This window comes from Pinus tabuliformis, chromosome X (assembly GCF_031772625.1).
Source record: "Pinus tabuliformis cultivar Carrire ecotype Pingquan chromosome X, CPIR1, whole genome shotgun sequence".
Classification (NCBI taxonomy): domain Eukaryota; kingdom Viridiplantae; phylum Streptophyta; class Pinopsida; order Pinales; family Pinaceae; genus Pinus; species Pinus tabuliformis.
Genome location: NC_142308.1, coordinates 1697956 through 1724183, shown reverse-complemented (window position 1 = coordinate 1724183; position 26228 = coordinate 1697956). Strand labels below are relative to the sequence as shown.

The window sequence follows — 26228 nt, the reverse complement described above, 5'->3', positions numbered from 1 at the left end:
TGATGCCAAAAATTAGATCTAGGATGCAAAATGAAAGCAAATTAGAAACTATGTGTTATGTCTAAGAGCTAGGTTAGTGAGAGCAAGTGAGACAAAAGATCCTCCATTTCAAATAAGGAGGAGGATACCATGGAACCAAGTTCCAAGCTCCATGAAGCAAGAAGATCACTTTTGTTAATGAAATTACAATGAAGTCCCTCTTAGATAATGAGAGAGAGGACTTGAAACCCTTAAGGAAGGCTTACAATAATAGACCTTAGATTACTAATGCCTTCACCTCAAGTACAAGAAAACTTTATAAGGCTTCCAAAGTTGTCACAAGTAAATCAACCTTGATAATGAAATCCTTCTGCAAAATATTACTGAATACTCAAAAAAGTAGATATGCTCTTGTGAAGGAAGAGAGGACCTTTTTTGCTCTCGACTTAGGAGAGGAGTGGTCACAAATCTGAACCTATACAAGTCTAAGCTTTAAACTTTGATGTCTCTCTGCAAGATGACCTCTGAACCATAGGCGCTTGCAAAATACACAGTGAAAGAGCTTTGAAAAACTCACGGTCAGAAGGATACTTAGCTCAGGAAAAAAATTAATTAAAATTTATGATATATTTTTGGTGATTTTCTTAAGCTTTAGGGCTCAAAACTTCTCCAAAAATCTGTTGAAAAAAACCTTCCTCCAGATTTTCTTTTCGCACCAGGTAAAAGGAGCCTCTTTTGGAGCTCTTAGCCTTGACAAGATAGGCTATGAAAAGATGTGTGACTTCTCTAAAAATTTGCTAGTGAAAAGCAAGCCTTCAAAGGTGATTCCTTGCCAAAATTATCGATGAAAACCCTGCAAAGGAGAAATGTTATTACTGCTAGTGAATATGCTATAAAAAAGCTAGAAATCGAACCTTCAAATCCCTGCGGTCAAACAAAAAGTTTAGCATTTCCCTTAAGAAAAACTATCAAATAAAACTTTTGAGCTTCAAAAAATTGCTGAGTAATTGCTAGACGATAAGGTAAGACCTCCTAGTGCTAGCGCCCTTTACAAAAAAAATATTGAGTTGCAAAAAACAAAGCCCCAATCAAAAGCCTTTTAAGTCGATTTGTAAAAATGTTGTAAATTTGAAACCATTATGAAAAGTCGATCTAGAGGCAATGGAAGCCTCAAAACCCTTGCGACCAAACCAAAAAATTATTTGAGCTTCAGAAAATGTGCCAAACCCAAATCGAAATTCCTCTAGAAATTTCTCTTAAAAAATCAAGTTAAAAACCCTTCAAGGAAAATTCGATTTGAGGGCTTGGAGGCCTCCAAACTCTTGTGTCCTTCTAGAAAAAAATTTAAAATTGATCTCTTCAAGCCACAAACAATGGATGCCTGCAAAATTTTGAGTTAGATGGCTCCAAATAATTGGTAAACTTTGAAACCCTAGCCATCCAAGATGGAAAGGGTTTGCCCTCAAAAATGTTTTGATTTTCCTCTTGATAGTATATCAAATCCACCTGCAAAATTTTATTAGAGAAATCCACAAACCAATTTAAATTCTCCTCTTCGGATCTGCAAGAGAAAACAAAGGAAAATCCAAGGAAATATATGCAAAAATTTATAAATACAAGGTTTAGAAAATATTTACAAAAATACTCAGAAATCTACGAAGGCTAAATCAATGGAATATGAGTACAACTTGGTACCATGATTAGCAAATAATAGCTTTATATTAGCAGATCTATCAATTAAGTACAATATTTGAAAGAAAATAGATAAAATAAATAAGTTACATCACAAGCCAAGACTAAGGAATCCCTGCAACAAAGATTAATCTCAAATGATAAGCCTTTTAGGAAATTATATTTTGGGTTCTTACAAAATATGCTCGAGAGTTGGTTAGTTTAGCAGAAAACGTCCCCTCACACTTGAGATCCGATTCAAATGATTTCTACACAACTTCAACATAAATTGTTAGATCCATAGGGGCTAAATAATATAATGAAAAGGAAGTTCTAGAAATTTAACTGAAATTTTACTAAAACGTCCACAGCTAAAATATTTCTTTATCCCAAATACCAATGTAAGGTAACTATACGCTAGTAGATCTAAGAAAGCTAATGAAAATAACAATAAAATTAAATCAGTAAAATATTAAGCACATAATCAGAAAATCATACCATACACCACAAAACTAAACCCAAAGACTTGATTTTATTAACCAGAATATTTCAGTACATAGCAGAGCTTCAGAGCCAAGAGCTTGATCACAATTGTGTTACAATGAGGAGCCTTGAGCTCAATTTATAGAAAAATGAGAGATCTAGATCCCTCTCCAAGTGAGAAAATGACTAGGTCCAAGAAGTTGCACAGATTTGACTTGATCCCGGCTAATTGAATATTTGATCCATGCCAAAATAATCTCGTCCCTTGATCTGGAAGAAAAAAATTGATTTCCTTGAGGATGGGTTTGATTTTGGTCCAAAAAATATTTTTTTTTGACTTTGTCTGCTTGAAAAAATTCGATTCACTTAACCACCTTCGTCTAAGAAATTCGATTTTCCTAAAAAAAAACCGATTTTTTTGGGAATTAATTCCTCTTTCCTGCCCAATGAATTTTTCTTTGATTTTTGCTTGCCTGCTTTGTGGAGATTCCCTTCTCGGAAAGTGCACATTTATTTTTTTAATATTTTTCAATTGGGGAGAAATTTATTTTTCTCTCATTTTTATTTTTTGACCAATTTCAGGCTAATTATTTTACCTTTTTTTGCCGGAAAATAAAAGTAATAATAATTTGAAAGGATAGTTATATTTTCAACCCTAAAAAAGTGTCTAAATAGAAAGGTGAGGTGTAGAGGTCTAATTATGACTACTCATGCCCCCATCAACTTCTATAAACATTGTCGTAATTGTGATGACAAATAACCCTGACTTCTAATGGAACCAAGAAAGAAACCTTTACAAACATATATTCTTCGAATAAATCTGTTTCTGTAATCACAATCTTTGATCATTTTCAATGTTTCACAGCAGGCACTCCTGCTATCCAGATTCCAGCAAGTACACTAGCTTTCCTGAAAGTGGTGGTGCTAGTGTTGCTGATTGTGTTATGCCTAACCTGGCCTTCACCTTATTGGTGATTGGTGCTAGTAATAATGGGACGCTTGAAGGTATGAATGGCTCACTATCACCTACAAGGGATTTCTTCGGACTAAATCAGAAGCCTATTGGAAGTCCACAAAACGTGAAGAGGCCTTTGGATTACCGTTGTAAATCCCCCTTATTAATACCATAGTGTGTTAGTATGTGATCAACATTCTAGTAGCAATTCCTGAAACTTGCTTGTCTTTTTGCTTTGACTTTGTTTCTCTCCAAATGCTTTAAAATTCAGATACAGAAACATTCAATAAAGCTTAGGGAAAGTAATGCCCAATCATGATAGTCATTTAGTTTTGTGAATTTGATCTACTACCAAATTTAAAAATCAAGTGGATGATTAGCTAAGCCCATGAAGGCAGAAACACAAGAAAAGTACATTATTGAAGTGATCAACAATATGGAAAGCAAGAGAATCAATACCATGATTGATCAATTCAAATTGGAAGAGATCTCCATCAAATGTTCTATTAGTACTCTAGGCCCGAATAGCTCACTTAATATCACCTGGGGAATGTAGGTCTCACAAGGTGTGAGTAGGAGGGTACAATAATAGAGGGTTGAGATTAGATTGGTAGTCAATGCCAAACAAGAGAGAGGCTTTCTGGGAGGAGTGTTTGCCAAAAGGATTTAGGGGAAATGTGTTTGGAAAAGAGAAGTTCATGTTTCCTTGAACCAAGAATGTTCCATTTCTTATGTTGAGACTTTTATGCATGGTCTTGCATTCATTGTTGCAGCAATGGCACATGGGGCAATTACATTGGGAGTGGACATGTTTGTTTTGATTGTGGACCATGGTATGGGGGTACAGGGTGTGTTGCCAAAGGAACTTTGATAATAAATCATATTTGGCCGTCCTTGTTTTTGGTTGCCAAAGGGTGAGTGACCTTGGGGTATAGGGATTGTTGACAACTTAGTGTAAACTACCCTATAGCAGAGTACATTTTATCAAAGCATTCCATCATGTTCGAGCATTCAGACATCCAGAATTCAAGATCATCATTCAGCAGATTATCAAAGTTATGTAAACCAAATTCTGCAGCCTTGTGGGCCATCATGTAAAAATGATTTTAGTATGTTTACAAGTCTTGTAAAACATCTAGGAAAGCTTAAGAATTTTTACCAAAGAGTTTCACTCTAGGGAGTTTTTTTTTTTTTTTTTTGGTTTCCGCTAATTATGTGTGTTTTTCAACACTTATAATTGGTAGAGTTTTTCTCCCAAGCATACCCCAAAGCTAGAGTGGGGCTTGATGGCGAGATATTAGGTGAGTCCTAGTGTATAGAGTCAATGTATAATGTCATACTAGATCATGTCTAAAGTCTTGCAGAATTTGGTTAAGTCTAAGTGTTTAATTTTAGTTATTAAAATTTCTCACTGGTCAGGATTTTAATAATTATTTTGATGTAAATTGTAAAATCTAATGTTTATAGCAATGTTGTGAAAGTTGCGATCGGGATTAAATCGGCGAGGGGAACAAATTGCAAAAAATCGGAAAAATCGGAAAAAAATCGGAAAAAATCGGGAAAAAATCGTTTGGTACAAAAATATTCATTTTTTTTCAAAATTTTTAATATCTAAGCCATCTACAACATAAAATAAATACATTGACACATAAATATGATAAAAAAACTAATATATAAGATGTTTAATATCATTTCTAGCGCTAAAATCACACATAACATTGAATCATGTCCTGAATAGTAAGTCCCGACTCTTGAGTCCCAACTCAGCCTCAAAATATCAACAAAAAATATGATAATGTATCTCATCATGTCATAATGTCATATACAATAAAATGAAAGTCTAATCCTATTGATTTCCTCTGCCCCCTCTTGCGAGAAAATGCCACAACTTTCCCTTTCCCTCTAGATGTAGATGCTGGTGCCTGTGCTGGTGGAGATGGCAGTGGAGTTTGATGTGCTCTAGAAGCTGAAGAACTAGAAGTAGGAGCTATAGGAGGTAGACCACGTCCTCTACTGGTGGCAGGGGTAGCCCGGGTAGGTGGTGTCACCTGGAAACATTACAATCTCCCAATCCTGAAATCTTGAAAAACTGATAAGTCTGCTGGATTTTAAATGAAATCTAAAATTCTACTTTCTCCATATGAAATCCAATGAGGGTGGAACCACTCTCAAACATCCTGAGTCATTTCATGGTAATGTTAAAAATTTAAGTAAAATGATGAAAATGAAGATTAAGGAGAATGTCACTTTTACTTTAAGAATTTAACATTACCAACATTACCATGAATAGCATATCCATACTAAGGCCTACACTTGATCATTAAGCTGCCCCACTCAAAAATGATTTGTTTCTTTCAAAAAAAATTGCATGAAAAAACCCAAAAAAACGTTATAAAACTATGCTGTCGCGACCCCTAGCGATTTTTAAGTTTTTATCGCGATTTTTTTCGTTTTTATCACGATTTTATGAAAAAATCGCGATTTTTTCAATAAAAATTGGCAAAAAAAAATACCGACGTTTTTTTCGTATAAAAATCGCGATTTGATCGGCAGAAGGAAAAAATCGCGATTTTTTCATTAAATCACGATTTAATCGCGATTTTCACAACACTGGGGCATACAGCTGGGAAACAGACCTGGATCCAAGTTAGGTGAGATAAATGGGCTGAGTCATTCACGTTGGAGAAATCCCATTCGGTTGCATTAGTCCACATTTCCAAGTCTGTATTTCCATCTTTCCCATGTCTGTCACTGCTCCCTGCTGGTCTCATTACCATGGATACGAGGAGGTGCTCTGCTCTGTCTGTCCCAACACAAAGTTGCTTGGTCTCTTGTACAGATAAGAAATGAATGCCATTGAGTGACAAAGGGCACATGCCAATCTGGCAGCTTTTTTATTCCCAAAAACGCCTTTGGCTGTTATGAAATGAGTTGCCTTTAGGAACTCATTTTTGAGCTTGATGTGACAATCATGTGACATTTTGCTGCCTAGTTTCACCTCTTGTCTAGATGTTAACAATAAAGGTTATTGTTGCATTGTCTTCTTGTGAAAATTTACTTGTTTGGCACTTTGTTTTCAGTACTAGTCTTTGGTAAAACTATTCTTTGCATTTTTTTCAGCTCCTCATGTAAGTGCCCCCACTATGGTACAAGTAGCCCATAGTATCTATGTTACCTGCAGGCTGCAACCTTCTCAACCTGGTGGACTTTACTCTTCAGCCTGCAACCAGTGACATTATGGGAAAGTCCACTTTTCAAACTCTAGCGGTCATAATGAGATATTGTAAATAAACACATTTTCTAATTTATTAGTGTATCATCCTTGAAGGTCTCAAATGTTAACAAGATAATGTGCTTGTAATCTCTGTATGGATGACACCTGACGAGAGATTCTAATTATAAATCAATTACACTTGTTGCAAATGATAGTGTCATCATAGGTTCCTCAATGCTTCAGAGGACGGATATTGAAAATTTGGTTTACTGCATTCTGTAGTATGCACTACCTTGATAATGGTCAAAATGGCATAATTTTTATTTTTTTGTTTTACCTGATGGGTTTTTAACAAGCCGAGTTAGGACTAAACAGACACTGCTTTAGCATGAAATGTTCAGACAGATTAGAACAACAAACTAATCACATGCTGTGTCTTCTGTTGCTTGTCTCTAGTAGTGCGGATAAGTGATTGGAATTTTTCCAGGATTAAGACCCTCTTTCTCTTCACAAGTGTAGAATAACATATGGTGAAACAGTGTACTGACTACCACACTTGCGTCTCAAAACAGACAAATTTTCATGTCTGTAAACTTGGAACTAATGGAAGATCACACGTGCCATTTGGTGGAAAACAAGGAAATTATTTGAGATAGACGATTTTCCCTATATAGGAGTTTTGAGTCACCAGAAAATGCACAAATGCAGTAGCAGCTTGAATTTCCTTGGTGAGCAGTAAAAGGACCTGCTGGGACAGAGCCAGTTCAGCCGGCTACATTTGTTATAGTTTTGAGTCTTGACTCAAATGCAGTAGCAGCTTGAATTTCCTTGGTGAGCAGTAAAAGGACCTGCTGGGACAGAACCAGTTCAGCTGGCTACATTTGTTATAGTTTTGAATCCAGAGATGTTCTATGTTGGTGTGTACATATAAACTCCAGCTTGGTGGAGGAATCCCTTGATGATGTATGCTAAATTGCCAGTGGTTAAATATTTTTTCATATATATCAGATTTGTTTTATACATTGTAAATTTAGATCCATTTGTCTGAATAGAGTTTTGAGGGCTTCTAGTAGGTCTAGAGAGATTATGTTCTTGCTTTGCTTTTCCTTGATTGAGCATGAACATACAGCACCAAGTTTTGGGTGCATATGGTTTGGACTGTGGGCTGATTTGGCATATTGCTGGTATTCTGAAGTGGACAGTCGTATGTCCCTAATTTGTTTTTATCGGTAAAGTTTCATAACAAACACAATCACATTTATGACAATTAAATTTATATTGCAATGGTTTTAGATTTCCTATTAGTTGTTATTTATTTGGTTCTTCTTGTTTCCATGTTTTGATCTAGTATCACTGCCTTTCATCATTGTTGGGAAATTCTGCAACCTTAAATTATATATAGGTTTTACTTTTGATTGTATTTGAGTATTTTAAAAGCTGTTACCCTCTCCTTTGTTTTTATGATTTTAACATCTCAATGGGAGTTTGCAAATCCCAGTTTGAGTCAGCACACTTTCACATGAGGCACCTTTCTCTATTCACAAAATTTAGACTGCAAAATTGGCACGTTGCAACTAAAGAAGGCAGTTCTTGGGAAAATATCTGACAAATAGGAATGCATTAGTGCTCTAAAGGAATCAGATGATGCAAAAATGAGCTAAAGATGAGTGGTTTAAGAGGCTGATTGGAAGAAACCATTCCTATGAGCATGTCAGCATTTTGCAACTGTGACTTAAACACCATCAAGTATCAAATTGCTCTGAACCATTAACACGTGGCCAGTTTTTTTTCATTTTTTGTGTCACTCTAATAGATGCATACATCATTAACAGTTATATTTTAACATATACTATATTTTCCAAAGACAAATTTTTGGGCATTGGTGACTACCTGGGGAAAGAAGTCGTCCTCCCTCTCAGCTCGATGGCAAGAGTGATGTTGCTGGTACCATGCCAGCACGACAGTATCTCCATTAAGAAGATAAATCAATCACTTGTTGGGATGAAACCCGGGTGGTGAGGTTAAGAATCATAATTCACAATCACCCAAGCTAGACCCCATTGACAGATTAACATATACCATATACAAATAGATAAAACAAATTTGAATCATGGTTGGGAAACAAATTATCGGGTTATTGTTTCATTATAACAGATAAGGTTAGGACTGTTTTGTAAAACTAGTTTTGGTATCTAACCACAGTGCACCTTGTTAGGTATCTATGCTTGTGGATGACATTTTGAAGAATGTGGAGTTTGATGCTTTAAGAATCATTTTCAACAGATTTCAGTCAATAGTCTCATTTGCACCAACTGTGTCCACTGTATTATCTGCTGAGGTAAGGTTATAACTTCATATTTTTTTGTTGTGAATGATCATGTCAGATAACCCCAGTCGCGTTTGCTCCTGTGGCAGTTTTTTGGGACTTTCACTTGATTGTATGTTGGGGTTCTGGATGTGTTGTAGGTTGTTGAGAAAGAGTCTGAATCAGGAGGAGTCCTCGGTGACTTGGATTCTTATGAAATTGAAGGAGCTGAAACAAAAGGAGAAGTGCTGCAAAATCTTAGTGAATTTCACATTGTTTGTGTATGTATTCTGATGATCGAGAGCTTCTCTGCCTCTTATAATTAAAGGTTTCAAGACATGCTTAAAATGAAAGACATTTTTGAATTTAACTATAAATTGTGCTCTGTTCATGGTGCTATAGTAGTTGCTGACACTTATAAAGAGAGTTCTAAAGACACAAAAACAGATTCTTCAGCAGGTTCTATAGTTGTTGTACGTTAAGATACCGGAATTTTTTCTGTTAAGAGTTGGTTCAAAAGATGATATTAAAATATCTAATTCAGTTCTAAAGACACAAAAAGAGATTCTTCAGTGTTGAGAAATCTAGGTCATGTATAGTTAAAATATTTCTTTGCTTGATAATTGCTTGTGATATACTTTTACTTCTTAGCTTATAGTCTTTTCTTTGTTATGTTATTATTGTGTTCTGTTCATCAAGACACTTACCAAAATGCACAACAAAGACAAGTGACACAGTATGTAGGCTTGTCAGCCAGGGCCAAAACCTCTCACCTCTTGAGGAGAAAACCTGATCAAAATTCTTCTTCTAGATCTTCAATTGAGTACCAAGATCATGACACAGACCCTTGACTCTAGTATCCTCCCAAGAACTTTGTCACTAACCTTGATGCTCCTTCTAGAGAAACTCGGTCTCTATTTTTGACACTGCTGCTTCTCGGATTCCTCTAGAGAATCTCGGTCTCTAGGCTTTCACTGGTCTCCTCTAGATCTCTATCTCGGTCTCTAGATCTCTATCTCGGTCACTCAGAGGAATCCTTCTTCGCTGTTCCAGAAGAAACCTTCTTTGTTGCCCAGAAGAATCCTCCTTCTCTGCCCCTGAAGAAACTTCTCTTCGCTGCCCTAGAATAAACTTCCTTCTTCTGTTGCCCGGAAGAAACCTCCTTCTTCGCTTGCCAAGAAGAATACCTTCTTCGCTAATCCAGAAGAACCCTTCTTTACTGCCCCAGAAGAATCTCTTTCTGTTAATTTTAGATAACAATGGTATGTTCTTATGCTTTAGAGCAATTTACTTCAATTTTTCTTATTAGCTCAATATCAATTTCCAGATTAGCAATCACATTAACATTGAGTAAATGCAGATAGAACATAAACAATAAACAGAAGAAAAGCCAAGAGAAGAGGACACAATATTTGGCAGATGCCAGGGAAAAACCCCAATGTGGGGAAAACCCTTTGATCAAATCTTCTTATTATTCTTCAAAAGTTCAGCAGAGAGAGAGAGAGAGAGTACATCATACAAAATTTACTTGCCCAATCACTGTCAAAACAGTCCAGTCAAACAACAGTTAACAGGATGCCCTAACCAGAAAGTCAACGCTGGTCAAACCAACAGAAAAACTCCTCCAAATGAGCTCGGTCAAACCCAGTCAACTCGGCCTCCAAAGACAGATAGAAGCAGCCCAAAACAGTCCTGAAATATCTGGTCGAACTCAGTCAATGCAGGTCAACAATGTGGTCAAAGGGTCCTGCGGTCAATGCAGGTCAAACTGCTGCAATTTCCTCGATTTCTGTGCCAGGAGATGCAGCCTCAAGAGATCGGATTTTCTGCCTGAAAATCGCATTCAAAGGAGGTGATTTGACCCCTCACTCAATGCTGGTCAACGTTGCTGCAGATAGCCCAAAAACAGTCCTGAAATTTCAGGTTGAAATTTTCGGTCAACCCAAGTGAAAGAAGAGAAGAAGAAGAGCTGCTCCTTGCTGTACGAACCAATGAGGAGAGGAGAGAGAAAGATGTGTTGAGATGATGGTGTCCAAATGAGGAAAATGTCTCTCCTATACACAAGTTGAGGGTGAAGAGACACATCTGTTGGGCTTCATGAGCCTACATTTCACTGGAGCCGACCTTGACAATTTGTCCATAGAAGAAATAAAGTCATAATTCTATTTCTGCTTGTCAGAATGAGATGATCTTTTGATCAATCCCGCACCTCTAGGAAAGAGGAATCCAGGAAAAATATCATCTCCATCATATGAGCTGTCCAAGGTGGTGTTTGGCCCTAGTTGCCAATTTTAACACTTTCGCTACCCCAGAAGAAGCTCCTTTTGCTGCCCCAGAAGAAACCTCCTTTGCTTCCCTTTCTTCGCACTACTCTTGGTCAAATGCAAGTCGAGTTTCTTGCTTCTAATGGAGGCTGAGTGTGGCTATATATATATCCCTCATCATATGTTCTTTAGGCTGACATGATAGCTAGAGGTTAGGCCGACTTCTTCTAGCATGTTCTTCCATCGTTGTAGGCCGACTTGAAGAGGATGAGTGACAAGGTCTTGGAGGATACTTCACATAGATAAATTTGACTTTTATACGAGCGTAACATGACTTCATTACATGACAATGACTCTAACATTTTATGACTAGATGATAAATAATTCCTAAAGGCTCTCAATGGGAGTCTTGACTCGAAAATGAAATCTCTTGCTCATTACAATAATTTATTTTTCTTCTTTACATCTCATTATATAAAATCATAATTACTTGTCATTATGAAGACGGAACCTAGTTACACTTTTCAACATTCAGCAGGTTCCATAGTTGTTGTATGTTAAGATACTGAAAGTTTTTCTGTTAAGAGTTGGTTCAAAAGAGGATATTAACACGAATTCTTGAGCAGGCTCCATATTTGTTATATATTGTTTTAGAAAAGTTTTCTCATTTTGCACTGCAGTTTCTTGTGGTGGACACAAAAGAATGATCACTACTTTTGAACTGATGACTGTTGCAGGATGAGGACATGAATATATACTATTTGTTGTACTTGTTCGTAAGAGTCCCGTCACTGTGGATCTTTCCCCATCCATACTGTGACACTTGTACCGATACATATTCTGTCCAGACATGGATGGTATATGTGTCCTGTACAGATACGGTCTGCATCTACATCCACTCATGCAAGTTTGAGCCTCAGTTATGTGCACTTTGTTTGATAGACAAGTGAAGGTTTGAAGGGAAATTTGTGTTAGAATGGTGACACCTGAGGAAGTGTTATTAGAAGTTATTAATATGGAGGTCACTTTATATGATATGTGATGATTGTAATATTAGATATAGTGGTTAGGTTGGTAAACCACTGTAACCACTTAGGCGTATTATAAATTATGGTGCAACACAATACTTACGTAATGGTGCCCACGGTAATTTCTTGGATAGTATGAAGGGTCATGGTTCTCAGGTCTGTGATAAGAAAACCCCTGCGTACATGTTGACATTGAAAAAGGCAAGCTTTTAGTGTGATAATTATAAGTAGCCCTTGAATATTGATGTTTAGGACCTTAATTTTTTTAAATTATATGAAGTTTTTGAAGACAAAGTTATCAAACTGACTGTTGCCAAGGAACTTTTCTCTCTGAAATACATATCCTGGAAACCTGCCAGGCACTTCCCCTCATTCCAAGAATGGTATGCAGTGTATTCTGGATTCTTCATGGCTCAAGGTCGTTACAACAATATACTCATTAAGAACACCTAGGTTGGACTCAATTGGGAATCTGCACTTTGAAGATGTTTGCACTTGAAAGGTTGATGTCCCTGCAAACAAAGGTCAGACCAGATAACCATGAGGTGTAGACTAGTCGGTTTGTGTGGGGTTTAGCATCCAGCAAGTCTCAGGTTTAAATCTTATGGGGAGGGGCTGAGGGTGGGAGCTACCTGTGGGGGGCGGGGGGGGGGGGAACCTATCCCAAGGGGCCTCCAGGCTCGATTGAGCTTTGCGCAATCCTGGTAACAACATCCAGCTGGTGGGAAGATTGTTCTTCCTTTCAACATTAGGGCTGGCCCTGGCATAGGCTTTACCTACCTGGAAAAGAAAGAAAGGGTCAGACCAGATGATAGTTACTCGAGAAGAAAATGCCCATATCAGATTGAAGATCATCTTGTTTACAATTAAATGCTCCAGTTCAAGTCCATGACAAAGATCGAAAGGAAGAACCAAAGGTTTTAGCAGCCATATACAAATAGAAAGAGACAACATTGTCGAGGAGAAGCAATGATGCCTATTAGTGCACTTTCCTGCATATTGAAGAATTGGGAAACAAATACGCAGTGAAAGAACGAGACTTTGATGTCAATAAAAATAGAAACAACACCATCATAACAAATGCACCGATAATCCTTATGGTTCTAGCATCTGGTTGCAGATAATATGAATTTGGTGGCTCATGCATGGTCAGTGTTCCCTCAGCGTACATAATGAAGAGTACTATTTCTTCTCTCTATTGTTGTCCTTGTATATGTGTGCACCCTAATTTGCTTTGCTATTGGTTGAAGTTGTTGTTTTATTATTATTATTTTAAATTTTTATTTAATCCTTTTTTTTGGTTCAGTGTAGCATAATCTCCTTCATTTATGGATGAGTTCATGGAGTGTCCTCATTCGATATGCCAATTTATTCATTATTTGATTTCAAGGATGATTTTGTTCAATGTTGGCTGATTGTTCCATCTCCTGCTTATACTGTGTACTATGTGTGTGTATATTACAAATACACATTAAATATGGATCATAGTTGCAGGAAGTGTACCCCAACACCCTAGCCTTGGAACTATGCTTCAAGAAGGAGCGACCCTAGGAGTGCGCTCCCAAAATTTGAGAGCAAACTTTGGACCTTTTGGGTACACTCCTTGCCAATTTGGGAGTGTGGCGCTCCCAAGGATGCTCTTAGAGCCAAGAAATGCGCTCCCAAGGTGCTCCTTGGATGCTCCCTAGTTGTTCCCTAGGCACTCCATGGATACTCTGTAATGGTAATGTTAAATTATTAAATAGAAGGAACATTTTATTTAAATTTTTAACATTACCATTAATTGTTTCAAGATATTTGAGAGTGGTTCCAACCTCATTGGGGAGAAAATAGAATTTTATAACTGATTTAAAAATTTCCGGACTTTAATAGCTTTTAGGATTTCATGATCAATGGGATTGCAACATTTTCATTGGATTCTCTCATGTATGAGGGTATGTGATTGGCATTTTAATCAAGAGCAGAAGCCCTAAATGTGGACCCTTCTCAAACTAGAATCATTGATCAAGCATGCTAAGGTTTTTTAACCATATTTTAAGGCTTGGATTAGGCAATGCCATCAAAATTGTTTGTGTTGATTGATGTCCATTGTGTTGATTGTATTACTGTGCTTTTTGCAATATCTCTATGTTATTCGCTTGTTATTGCTATCTTCATTTTGTTTTCAACATAATTAGGAATAATGGGATGAGAGTGACCTTTCTGTTGTTTTTTTGTGCATGTCCCCAACTATGTTAGGGTACACGGACTTTGGCCTTGAATAAAATGAGCACGGTGAACACTTATCTTGTTCGTTGAAACGACCTTCCATGGTGGAGAAAAGGAAAGATAATAGAGTAGGAGATCCTATCAAGATGTTGCTTGAGGAAATCCTTATGTGATATAGGAGCGAGATGACAAATAATTTCACCTAGATTTTTCACAAGCAGTGATTTTTGAGGTATGATGTTTTTCAAGGTGCAAGTTAACTTCAACATTCCTTTGTTTGAAGGAAAGATAAACATAGATGCTTTGTAGAAATGGTAAAGCCTTATGGATGGTTATTACATAGTTGAATTTTTTCCAATAGGGAGAAGATCTACTTCACTCTCCTTAAGTCCCTTTCCCATATCAAAGATTGGTGGGACACTTATTGTATGCAGCATGCCAAGGATGGATTTGAAGGATTTGGGATATGGCCTAGATGGGTAACTTTTGTTGATAACCTTGATGAGGGATTCTATCCTATTGGAAACTATGATAACGATTACATGAGACGGACAACTTTGCATTGGGAGAAGGATCAAGTAGTGCTAAAGTACATAGAGATGTAATGTTTAAAGTTGCGTATTAGGGATGCCAACCGAATACATCATAATAGAAATGCAGTTTTTGGACATCTCTTCAGTGGGAGTTGCTTACCAGTATGTTGTCAAGATTTAGCAAAAATTCCAACATAAGTTTAAAAGAGTTTGGGTTTGCAAATTAGCCACAATGAAAAATTGGTAAATAGAACAAAGGACAAAGAAAGGATAGGAAACCTTGGTACAATTTGTCCAACCTACATGCAAATAAGAGGAACAAGAAAGCAAAGAGAAAGGTGTTGGAAAGTTGTGTAAGATCCACAAAACCTCTTGGCACAAGATTAGTGAATGTGTCCCTAAACAATTGTTGTTCATTGAGTTGAAAGACTCAAGATTTGATTCTAGCTTGGACTTTGATTTCAAGCTGCATAAGGGAAAACATATCATTGATGAGGACGACGATATTACCATTGCTACCATAGAATTCCAACTAGAGGAGCCAAATGAACCTAATGAAGGTGGGCACCTTTTCCACTGTTAGATGTACGTGAGGGGGACTTTGTTATTTTTCATTGTTGATAGTGAATCAAAAGACCTAGATCTCAACACAGGTTCTGAAGAAGTTTAAAATGTTGAATATTGCACCTCTAGCCATACAACATTTGTTGGTTGAGCCAAGAACAAGATATATGAATCAAGTAGCAATGTCACCTATACTACGACATTAAGCCTTCAAAAGGTGAGGCACTTTGTGTTGTTATCTTGAATTTTGTGATGCTCTTTTAGGACAACCATATATGTGGAAGAGTCATGTTTTTTTATGACTTTAGGCCCTAGAGTGTTATTGTTAATTTGGGAAGTTAGCTCTAAAGGGTATTAGAGGTAGCCTTGACTATCTCAATTTCTTTGATCATAAGTAAGTGTGGTAGGAAGGTTATATCTTAGATTGGGAGATTTGCCCTCTTCATGGTTCTATCAGAACGTGAACGAAAGATCATTATGATTTTGAATGCCTCTATAAATGGGTTTCTGTATACAACAGAAGCAAGTGCACTGTGAGATAAAGTGTGCAATTGATTTGTCACCTGATAATACCTCTCTGCATAATGGCCTAATCTATAGATGCTCTCTTCTTGAGATTGTGGAGATCAAATGCTAGATTCAAGAGATAATACAAAAGGGTCACATTTTATCAAGATCCTCAACTTGTGGGATCCTGATTGTGTTGGTTTAGAAGAAGGGTGAGAGATGACAACTTAGTGTTTATTACAAAGCCTTGAACAAAATCATAGCCAAGTTTTTTAGTAAGATTGATATGAAGTGTTGAAGACAAAGCCTTGAACAAAATCCTAGCCAAGTTTTTTAGTAAGATTGATTTGAATAAAGGCAATCACTAGGGGCTGATCCAATAAACTAATGCGTGGAAGACAACCTTAACTCTAAAGAAGATCCTTTTGACTCGCTGGTCATGCCTTTTGTCTTGACTAAAGCCCCAATAATGTTCATGAGGATGATGGATGATATATTGTAGCCATTTATCAATTCCTTTGTGTTTGTATCTCTGGATGATATTCTCATTTTAGTAGAACTTGGGATGATCATTTGAAGCACATCAACGAGTTCTAAGCACCCTATGACAAGACAAGTTATATGGCAATTTGGGGAAGTGCTCATTTGACATGTAAATAATTTAGTATTGGGATACATTGTGGATGAGCATGGTGTGCATGTGGATTCAACCAAGATCCAAGTCATTCGTGATTGATTGTCCTTGAAGACACTAATAGAACTTTGCAATATCTTAGACCTCTTCAATTTCTACCCTAGGTTTGTCTTGGGGTTCTCTCATATTGCTTAGTCCTCAAGCTAGATAACCAAGGGTGGGGCCAAAGCCAAGTTTACTTGGGTTGAGGTAGAACCAAAAGGATTCGAGGATTTGGACATCGCCTTTGTTTGGCATCGACACTTGGGATGGAAATATTGTGGCATATCATAACGAGCGACGAGCCACTATTTGATGCAATTGTTCATGTACCCCACCCATGACAAGGACATATATTCCATTGTGTAGGCATGTGTTTAGTGGAAGCAATATATTATGGGAAAGGAAACAATCATCGACATCAACCAAAACATCATGTAGGGAATGTTTCAAAACAATTTCCATTGGAGGTTGTCCATTCATCTTCAACAATACCACTTGAACATCAAGTACAAGAAGGGAAATAAAAATTGAGTTGTTGATTGCCTCATATGGCCTCCAGTTGTGTCCCTGATCAAAGTTATTAATTCTATTGAACATGAGACTTTTGGGAGGTACCAATTGTATGATAATGGTCTTGACTGCCCTACTACATATCTAACACTAGGTTTAGATATGCAAGTTTTAGACTTTCATCTCTAGGATGAATTTATATGCCATTTGATCCATCTTTGTGTTTCTTCAAGTGAGCATGTGAAGTTGATTTGGGAGAGGCATTATAGTGAGGTGGTAGGGCACTTTGATGTGGACAAAGTATTGGCAATAGTGCAAAAGTACTTATATTGGCCGAAGTTGTAGTAGGACGTGACTAGATATATTAGATTGTGCACTTCCTATGCCATTGCTAAACATTCCATCTAGAAGCATGGGTTGTATACTTCTCTAGATAAAGCCTTGGGAGCTAGTCTCCACAGATTATATTTTAGACTTGCCTTGTACTAAGCGTGGTAACAAATATATATTTTTGTTTGTTGATTGGTTCTTTGAGATGGCCATTTTGGCACCTTCCAAGAAGAGAGTCACAACAAAAGTCATTGCTAAGCTATTTGTCAGCCCATTGTTTTAGATAAGGACAACATGTTCCTCAATACTTTCTGGTCTAGCCCATTGTCGTTGACCAAATCTACTACAATCTCGTTGGATTTTGGGTAGCTCAAAAGGTATATTGGGGAGGTGACGTTTCTAAATGTACTTGTTCGGAAACTCCGAAACTTTTCCATGCTTCGTGTAACTTAGGTTTGTTGAAGTTACCTCTGCAAAGATCTTTGTTCAGTGATTAGGAGGGCTGAAGCGCTAGAAGGAGGTCGAAAGGCCTCGGGAGGGACGAAAGGGCTTCAATTTGTGAACACAGGTTTCTAGGAGAGCTGCAGACATAGAAAGAGGCCTCAGACCCTTGGGAACAGAGGGTTGAGGTGCCTCAACATGCAAGGAGACTAATGAAGTTGATTTGGAGCATGTTGTTCTATAGTAGCGTGAATGCCGAGTGTGTAATGGAAAGTATGCGCTGTTCTTCACTTGGAGGATTTCTTATGAGCAAAGAGACTAGGTTGTAGTTCTAGAAGAGGGCCGAGTGTCTCAACTGTTGTGTTAGACATGCAAAGAAGCTTCCCTTTGGACGGCTGAGGGTATGTTCACATAAATGGATGCTGGCCAAGGTAAAAGGTCTGCTTTATAACTAGGCCGCATTCCTAGAACAAGGCCAAGGGATTCAAGCTTGAGGTAGGGTATCACGAGCAGTCCGAAAGGTTAAAGGAGTAGACAACAAGGCATCAAATTGAGGAGGGCGTAGACAACTACAAAAGGCCTAGATTGTGGACAACAAGGGAGGACTGATACAAGACTGAAATGTGAAGTTTGTTGGGTGAAGGAGGACCTGACAACTAGGTTTTTGATGCTGGTTTAAATACAGTGGACTGAAGGAGTAGCCCTACTGTGAGCAGCGGTGTGACAAAGGTTTAATGGAGCAAAGCTCTGTATGATTTTGGTGGCAAAGGACAACTAGGACAATGACTACTACAACAAAAGTCAAGTTATGTCTTTGTATTTGTGGGCAGATTGAAGGTTTGAAGGATTAAACCTCAAGCCCTAGATTTTGTATACTATGTATACTAGTTTGTATCAGGATTATTAAAAGGGCCATGATCCCTAATATGGGAGCCCTAATGATTTCTTATTGATGGACTAATGAGAAACAAGATTTTGGGCAAATATATATGTGTACTTTATTGCTTCACTGCTGTGTACTTCATTGTTTTTTGTTGTGCAAAGTTGTTTTGGTTGAGCATTGTTAATGTGTCTGTGTGCCAAGTCTAACCATAGACCAGAACTAGGGTGTAAGGAATTTCAACACTTCCACCCCTATATCAATGGACAAAGGTAGTTGATTTTGCATATCCACAAAATGTACAACAGAAGCATCCATGTAGATGGGGTGAAAGCCTCCCTTATGTTTAATATAGCTATAAGCTTGCAACAAAACCCTTCATTGTTTTATTGGACACAACACTTTCAAGTGTGCCTAGGGTTCTAAGCATTGTCCACTAGTTGAGAATGGACATGGCTCTACTCACTGACATATGAAGAGTCCTGCCATGCTAAGGTTGAGGTTGATAAAGCAACCAAAGTTGTTGAATGGATCCAACATATCCATTAAGGAGTTCATGATATATTCCAAAACTTGAATGCCAGGTACAAGCAATGACATTATTAGCATGGGGTTCTACACAAGCTTTAGGTTGGTGAGAAGGTATGGTTACACTTACAGAAAGAGCAAAGCACAAGCTCCCATAGGAAGCTTAGACCACTTCACTATGGGCCTTACATCGTCAATAAGGTTGTAGGTGAGAATGCTTTTGAAACAAGTGTTCCGCTTTTCCTTGGCTTACACCTTGGAGGTGGTAGACCACATGGCCCCTATAAAACTAAGCTTTGACTGCTATAGTTGATTGGATCATTGATGCCAAGTTGAAGGGAGCCCTCTTGAGTCCTCTGGAACATGTATCTTAATTGAGTTTTCAAAGCAAAGTAGGCTCTCCACTATGGCAAATGGTTCAACAAGAGTTAGATATGGCAAAAGTTTCCCCACTTGATGAAGGAACTTGATGTAATGGAGACCATTGCATTCTAAAGGGGTATGTTTGATCCAGGTGGATATAGGTGGCCAACTGTAGAAATTTGTGTCTAGTTTCTAGCCTAACCCAATTTTATGTTTTGTTTGTTTTAATGCCCAAACCCATCATGAAATACAAGATTAACAATTGCATTTAGATAAAACTTTATAGCTACTCTAACATATTCTTTTGCACAACTAACAGACTAGATAAAATAACAAGCGCACACAATATTAAACACAGTGATTTTTGGTCAAGTTGACCCTGGAAAGACCCCATTGCCTCTTGGGGAAAACCAGTGCTGGAGAAGGAGATTTTATTTTGCTTCTTTAAAGTTTTTTTACAACAAAATATAAGAAGAGTTTGACTTATCTCTTCCCTTTTTGATTGCTTCTCAGACGTCTCCTTAGCATTGAAATTTTTGGACTGATATGTGCTTCCTCACAGTCCTCTCCTTCCAGCGAAAAACACGTCCTCCTATTAGCTCTCAGAACACAGGAAATGTATATCAAGGAATAGTTGTTTCTTAGCTGGAAATGACACTTCTGTAACAGGGATCCCCTCCCAAAATAATTCGCTGTAAAGTGCCTGAAATCCTTACTGTATAGTGTTGCAGACTAACCCAAAATTTTCGCATCTCAGGCTCACTGTACCATGCTTCAGATAGGCCCAAAAGTTTTGCCTCTCAGGTCTGAGAATCTCGACCTCTCATCAACAGGTTGAAGGGAGAAGTAAATGATACTTGTATGTTGCCTTAAACCCAGAAGATAATTCAACCTGGGTTGTAATATTCCTAATGGAAATATACAATGATAAACAAAGCAAACATAACCAAAAACACAGAAAAATACTCAAGCATCAGAACCATATTAAAGCCAAAAACCGTGTTGTTGAGCCATTTTATTATAATATGAAGAGGGTACAATGAGGTGCTGGAGAGAGTGAACTTGGGCTTTCTCAAGGCAAGCTAGCTAAGCCCGAATGAATACTAAGAAGTTCCCTTCAAATATGCTGAAATATGTTGCTGCTCTATCTCTTGGATCTGCGCTGAACTGCCCAGAAATACATTGCTGGGTGTGAAGATCTACTGCTAGGGCCTCCTCTGGTGCTTAGAAAATTCTGAGAAATTAGCCTCCACCTCTACACCAATAACCCACAAAAATCCACGAACAAATTGGCCAAATGTTGACTTCAGAATTTTAGCCTGCTGCCTGGATTGGGACCCTTGTTTGGCCCCTCAAATCTGCCCAGAAAATTTTGCCAAATTATTTATGAGGTCCTTAAAAACCTAGAAAAACCCAGAAAGGGTTTGTCCTCCACAAGTAAAAGATGTAACCTGTAGCAAATGTTGCATTTGTTGCTCCAGCCAAAACGCTGGAAAAGCCCCCACAACACTTCCTTGGACTCCACCTCAAGTTTTAAGCCCAAACTCCCTTCACTCCTCAACTCCCAATTGTGTCTCCTCCAAGCACTACGCAGTCCCTGCGCTGCTGTTAGTGTCTCCTCCACGCAAACTCGCACTACCACTGTTGGAACAATAAAAAAAGGATGGAACTTCCTCCTTGTGTTGGCACTCAAAGTCCACTGAAACAAGGGTTGAGATATCTGCTTAGAGACACTCGTGTGCTAAACATCACTTGCAGACTTGTCTTCTATGCAAGCGTGCTATGTCAAAGACAAGTTTCTGAATAGATGAATGAATGACCAAAATGAGTGCCTCCAAGATGTCCATATGGGCCCAACTCGACTTCCCCCACCAACTTCGCTCCAATGAGAAAGTGTTGCCCATGTGGGCCACAATTTTCTATGACTGGCCCCCACGTACCACTAGTGGCCTGATTTTCTCCTCATCCTCTATTGTTTGGGCTCACATTTGATCAAAAATACACGTGGGCCCTGTAAACCCACACTTCCTAAGTGCTAATGTGAATTAATTCAAACTGGCCAAAAATTGATATTTCCTTTAGCAATGTCGCTAAGTGGGAAGATCATAGTCCTCCCTGCCAAAAATTGTTTGTCCTCAAGCAATGCCTGAACAAGCATCCTCTCTAGCTATTGCTCCCCACTGTCACTGCAAAATGTGCCAGGGTCCCAAATGTTCCACTGAATTGTGCCTGACCTCTGCACTATCCTGACATGAAGGAATCCTTCAATACCAGAATCCCATGACAGCCTGTCCAACGTGAAGCTCCCTTCACTCGACTCACTATCTTGCCCGGTGGAAGTACCAAAAGTCCCCTGCTCCATCAGTGACTCGCTAAAGCCCAATGGAAGATCTGCATGATCTCCCCCTGTAGTAGCCAACTCATCCCTAAAGGTTATTGAGCTGTGAAGAGTTGTGATGCCCTTGTTCCTTGCTAGTCCCAGAGTGGTGCCACCATGCTGACATTGCGTTACTCTGAAAATGACATATTCCCCATCATGCGCAGACAATATCCTCCCCTCCTAAGGTCTAGTGGCGAAAAATCTGTGAGAGCCAAGCTCATCCTGCCTGGGCATCTCCATGATGCCAATATCTACCCATCCACTGCTAATCTCAACCCTATGCCATAACAGGACAAGTCTGCCTCGCCATGCAGTGGAGGTCTCAGTGATCCCCCATGTATCAAACCCAAAGTGAATTGGACCATCCTCTGCCATGACCTTTCTCCTCACAAAGTGGAGTGATCTGCCCACCAACCAGATCCCTGGATCCCCCAAACATACGAGGAGCTCATAACTCCCACTCCTCACAGGATGTCGCTGCATAACGCTGTTACTTGCTAGAACCCATCTAGCCCTCATCTCTGATCCCTGTATGTATCCCCTCGATGGACCCCAAGTATCAAGAGTATGTCTTATGCATACGAACTTGCCCTTCTCCTACTAGACCATACAGTGGAATCTGCTATCCCAACTCTTGATGATACACTTGGACAGTGCTCGGAGTTTGGGTACCCTCCTGTAGACGAAGTCTACCATCCACTCTCCCTCAAGTGTGAGCCTAGGTGTGGAACATATGCTACCTCGACCATCAACTATGCCATCTTTGATCTTGTATTCGACAACTTGTGCACCTACCAAGTGTCTCAACTGGAGAGTCTCCTCCCGGCTCATGACACACGGTGTCTCATTCAACTGTCTAGGGTGAGCCTCCCATGTCCCGCTACCTGAATGGAGAGTATGAAGGGGCAACAACCAAACGCAATATTACTATAAGCAACACTGGAGGATGATGGGCGGGTATGATCAATAGTCTGCAGGAATGCTCTAGAGTAATCCTACAGACGACATTCTCTCCATCTCAGATCTGCTGATAACCCCCTTGAAGCCTTGTCTCCGCAAAACATGGTGTCCCCATATGCTCAACAATGTCCTCATCGATCCTAGGTGAGCTGCATCCAATGGTACATCTAATGCCCTGGTCCATAAGTCTCCTTGGAGGCAACACTCCAAGATCCCGCTGCGCTGCATCATGTGTCACTGCATAACACCAAGTATTATCGTACTCCTCAACATGCCATTGTACGCTGCAACCTGTCCCTGTACACCACTGGATACCAACGGCTACGACTATACCATTTTGTACCGTCCTACGTCCTGTCTGTGTCAAGGCACCAGTCACTCCCCTCGTGTACTCAATGTAATGTAAGGCACTCCTACTCCACAATGCAACCCAACACACTACAGTACACCACCATGCACCTCCATGTCGACCTGCAGTCCATTGCTTAGTGCTAGATGCTTCCACACATCCCTGGATCTGATGGCCTAGAGCTGTGTCTCTACGTGTCAGTCCACACTTGATTGGTATCATCACCTCCACCGTCACATCACTATAATCGTCGATGAATGGATCTTCACTCCAAATCCTCCTTGAGGGATCCGAGAAGTGAATCTCCCTGTGTCAGCAGTGATGCAACCACTAGTTTGCTCCTCGGCGTTCTTTGTGCCTCGTACAAAAGTGAAGAGTCCCCACCTCCATACAAGGCACTGTCTGGTACATCCAATGCTCCGGTCCATAAGTCTCCTTGGAGGCAACGATCCAAGATCCTGCTGCGCTGCATCATGTGTCATTGCATAACACCAAGTATCACCGTACTCCTCGACATGCCATTGTATGCTGCAACCTGTCCCTGTACACCACTGAATACCCTCGGTTACGACTATACCATCCTATACCTTCCTGCGTCCTGTCTGTGTCAAGGAACCAACCACTCCCCGCGTGTACTCAATGTAATGTAAGGCACTCCTACTCCACAACTCAACCCAACATGTGTTGTGTGCTACTATCACTTGAGAACTTAGTCAAAACCCAAGATACCTCATCAATGGATACCTCAACAACGGATGACATCTCATCAACAGGTGTATGCTCAACTGTATCCTTGCCAATCATGGCCCCTTGAACTACTCTCTCGTCTTCTTCCTTAATCTTCCCCATCATCCCAACAAAATTCCACTGAATCTCCATTGGTTTGTGCATGCCTCTTAGTTCATAGAACTCCCAAAAAGAGAGGGGCGCCTGAATGCCATGAACCAATGATTGGTATGCCCTCCAGTTTTCTCCCAATAACTCCACATCAGTTGCAATCATGTCTGGATTCCCAATTGCGGAATGAATCAACTTCTCCCCCACATCAATCATCATTTGTTGCATCCTAATCATCTCATTCAAGGTTATTGCCATGTTGTTTGATTCTAACCTTTCTTTGGATCCCATGACTTCTAAGCTTTTATTCTGGTCTTCTCATAGAACGAAGGGTTTCCCACAGGTTGAGCCAAGATTATGGCTTTGATATCACTGTAATGTTCCTAATGGAAATATACAGTGATAAACAAAGCAAACAACCAAAAACACAAAAAAATACTTAAGCATGAGAACACCATTTTAAAGCCAAAATCTGCGTTGTTGAGCCATTTTATTATAATATGAAGAGGGTACAATGAGGAGTTGGAAAGAGTGAACCTGGGTTTTCTCAAGGCAAGCTAGCTAAGACTAAATGAATAATAAGAAGTCCCCCTCAAATATGCTACTGCTCTATCTCATGGCTCTGCCCTAAACTGCCCATAAATATGCTACTGGGTGTCAAGATCCCCTTCTAGGGCCTCCTCCGGTGCTCAGAAAATTTCGGGATATTAACCTTGGCCTCTTCACCAATAACCCAAAAAAACCCACGAACGAATTGGCCAAATGTTGACCCCGAAATTTTGGCCCAAATTTCCCCTAGCTCCTCTAGCTGCTGCCTGGATTGGGACCCTTGTTTGGCCCCTCAAATCTGCCCAAAAAATTTTGCCAAATTATTTTTGAGGTCCTTGTCAAAAACCCAAAAAAACCCAGAAAGGGTTTGTCCTAGTTTTGACGCTCCAAAATTGCCCCCAAATGCTTGGCCCTTCTCCACAAGTAAAAGATGTAACCTATAGCAAATGTTGCGTTTGCTGCTATGCCAAAATGCTAGAAAAACCCCCACAACACTTCCTTGGACTCCAGCTCAAGTTTTAGGCCCAAACTCCCTTCACTGCTCAACTCCCAAGTGTCTCCTCCAAGCACTGTGCAGTCCTTGCTTTGCTGCTGGTGTCTTCTCCAAGCACTGTGCAGTCCCTGCTCTGCTGCTAGTGTCTCCTCCAAGCACTGTGCAGTCCCTGCTCTACTGCTAGTGTCTCCTCCAAACAAACTCGCACTCCCACTGTTGGAACAATCAGAAAAGGATGGAACTCCCTCCTTGGTTTGACACTCGAAGTCTACCGAAGCAAGGGTTGAGATCTCCACTCGGAGACACTCATGTGCTAAACAACACTCGCAGACTTGGCTTCTGCTCAAGCGTGCTATGTCAAAGACAAGCTTCTAAATAGATGAATGAATGAGCAAAATGAGTGCCTGTGCTTCTTGCTCTATTTTCAAAGAGCGTCCAAGATGCCCATGTGGGCCCAACTTGACTTTCCCCACCAACTTCGCTTCAATGAGAGAGTGTTGCCCATGTGGTTTGCAATTTTCTATGAGTGGCCCCCACGTACCACTAGTGGCTCGATTTTCTGTTCCATCCGCTAATGTTTGGGTTCACATTTGATCAAAAATACATGCGGAGCTTCTAAACCCACACTTCCCAAGTGCTAATGTGAATTAATTCAAAACTGGCCAAAAATTGATATTTCCCTTCGCAATGTCGCTAAGTGGGAATATCACGTGGGTGCTAAGATTAAGAGGGCTGCTCCTTAGAGATTCGAGCCTCTCCCCAAGGCTTTGCACTCAGCTTCTTGAGATTCGAACCACTTGAAATTCTGTTGCTCTCTCTGTTGTAACTTTCTTCTTGAAGCCTCCTCCTTTCTCAAGCTGCTCTCCTCTTCTCAATGTAGTCATGAGAATAATGAGCCTCTTTTTCCTTTTTTCCTCCCTTTTGTCTTCTCCATAAGATAGGAACCTGATCCTTATGATCTAATGGCCGAGATTTAATCTCAAACCATTAGATCAATGGCTAGGATCAATCCCCCACTTGACCCCTCATACATGTGGTCCCCTTCTTTTAAAAAGTCTTCTAGTACTTTTAATGTTTTAGTACGATGGTCACTTTTTCCTTATAAAGTTACTTTACATCATAAAAGTCACTTTAATAAAATAAAGTGTACTTAGTACTTTTTCACATAAAGTAACTTTTAAATCACATGTGACTTTAATAATAAAGTACCTAGTACATCTC

The 26228-nt window shown here is 39.4% G+C and overlaps 1 protein-coding gene across 1 annotated transcript in view; it reads left to right on the top strand.

The window, feature by feature from the left end:
- The window catches only part of ATP3 (gamma subunit of Mt ATP synthase), a 151517-nt gene that overhangs the window by 109050 nt on the left and 16239 nt on the right, over positions 1-26228 (top strand). The window contains exons 6-7 of the mRNA XM_089446478.1: positions 8518-8640; positions 8769-8888. Of these exons, the coding sequence (XP_089302604.1) occupies positions 8518-8640; positions 8769-8888 (243 nt within the window). The remainder of the gene's footprint in view (positions 1-8517; positions 8641-8768; positions 8889-26228) is intronic.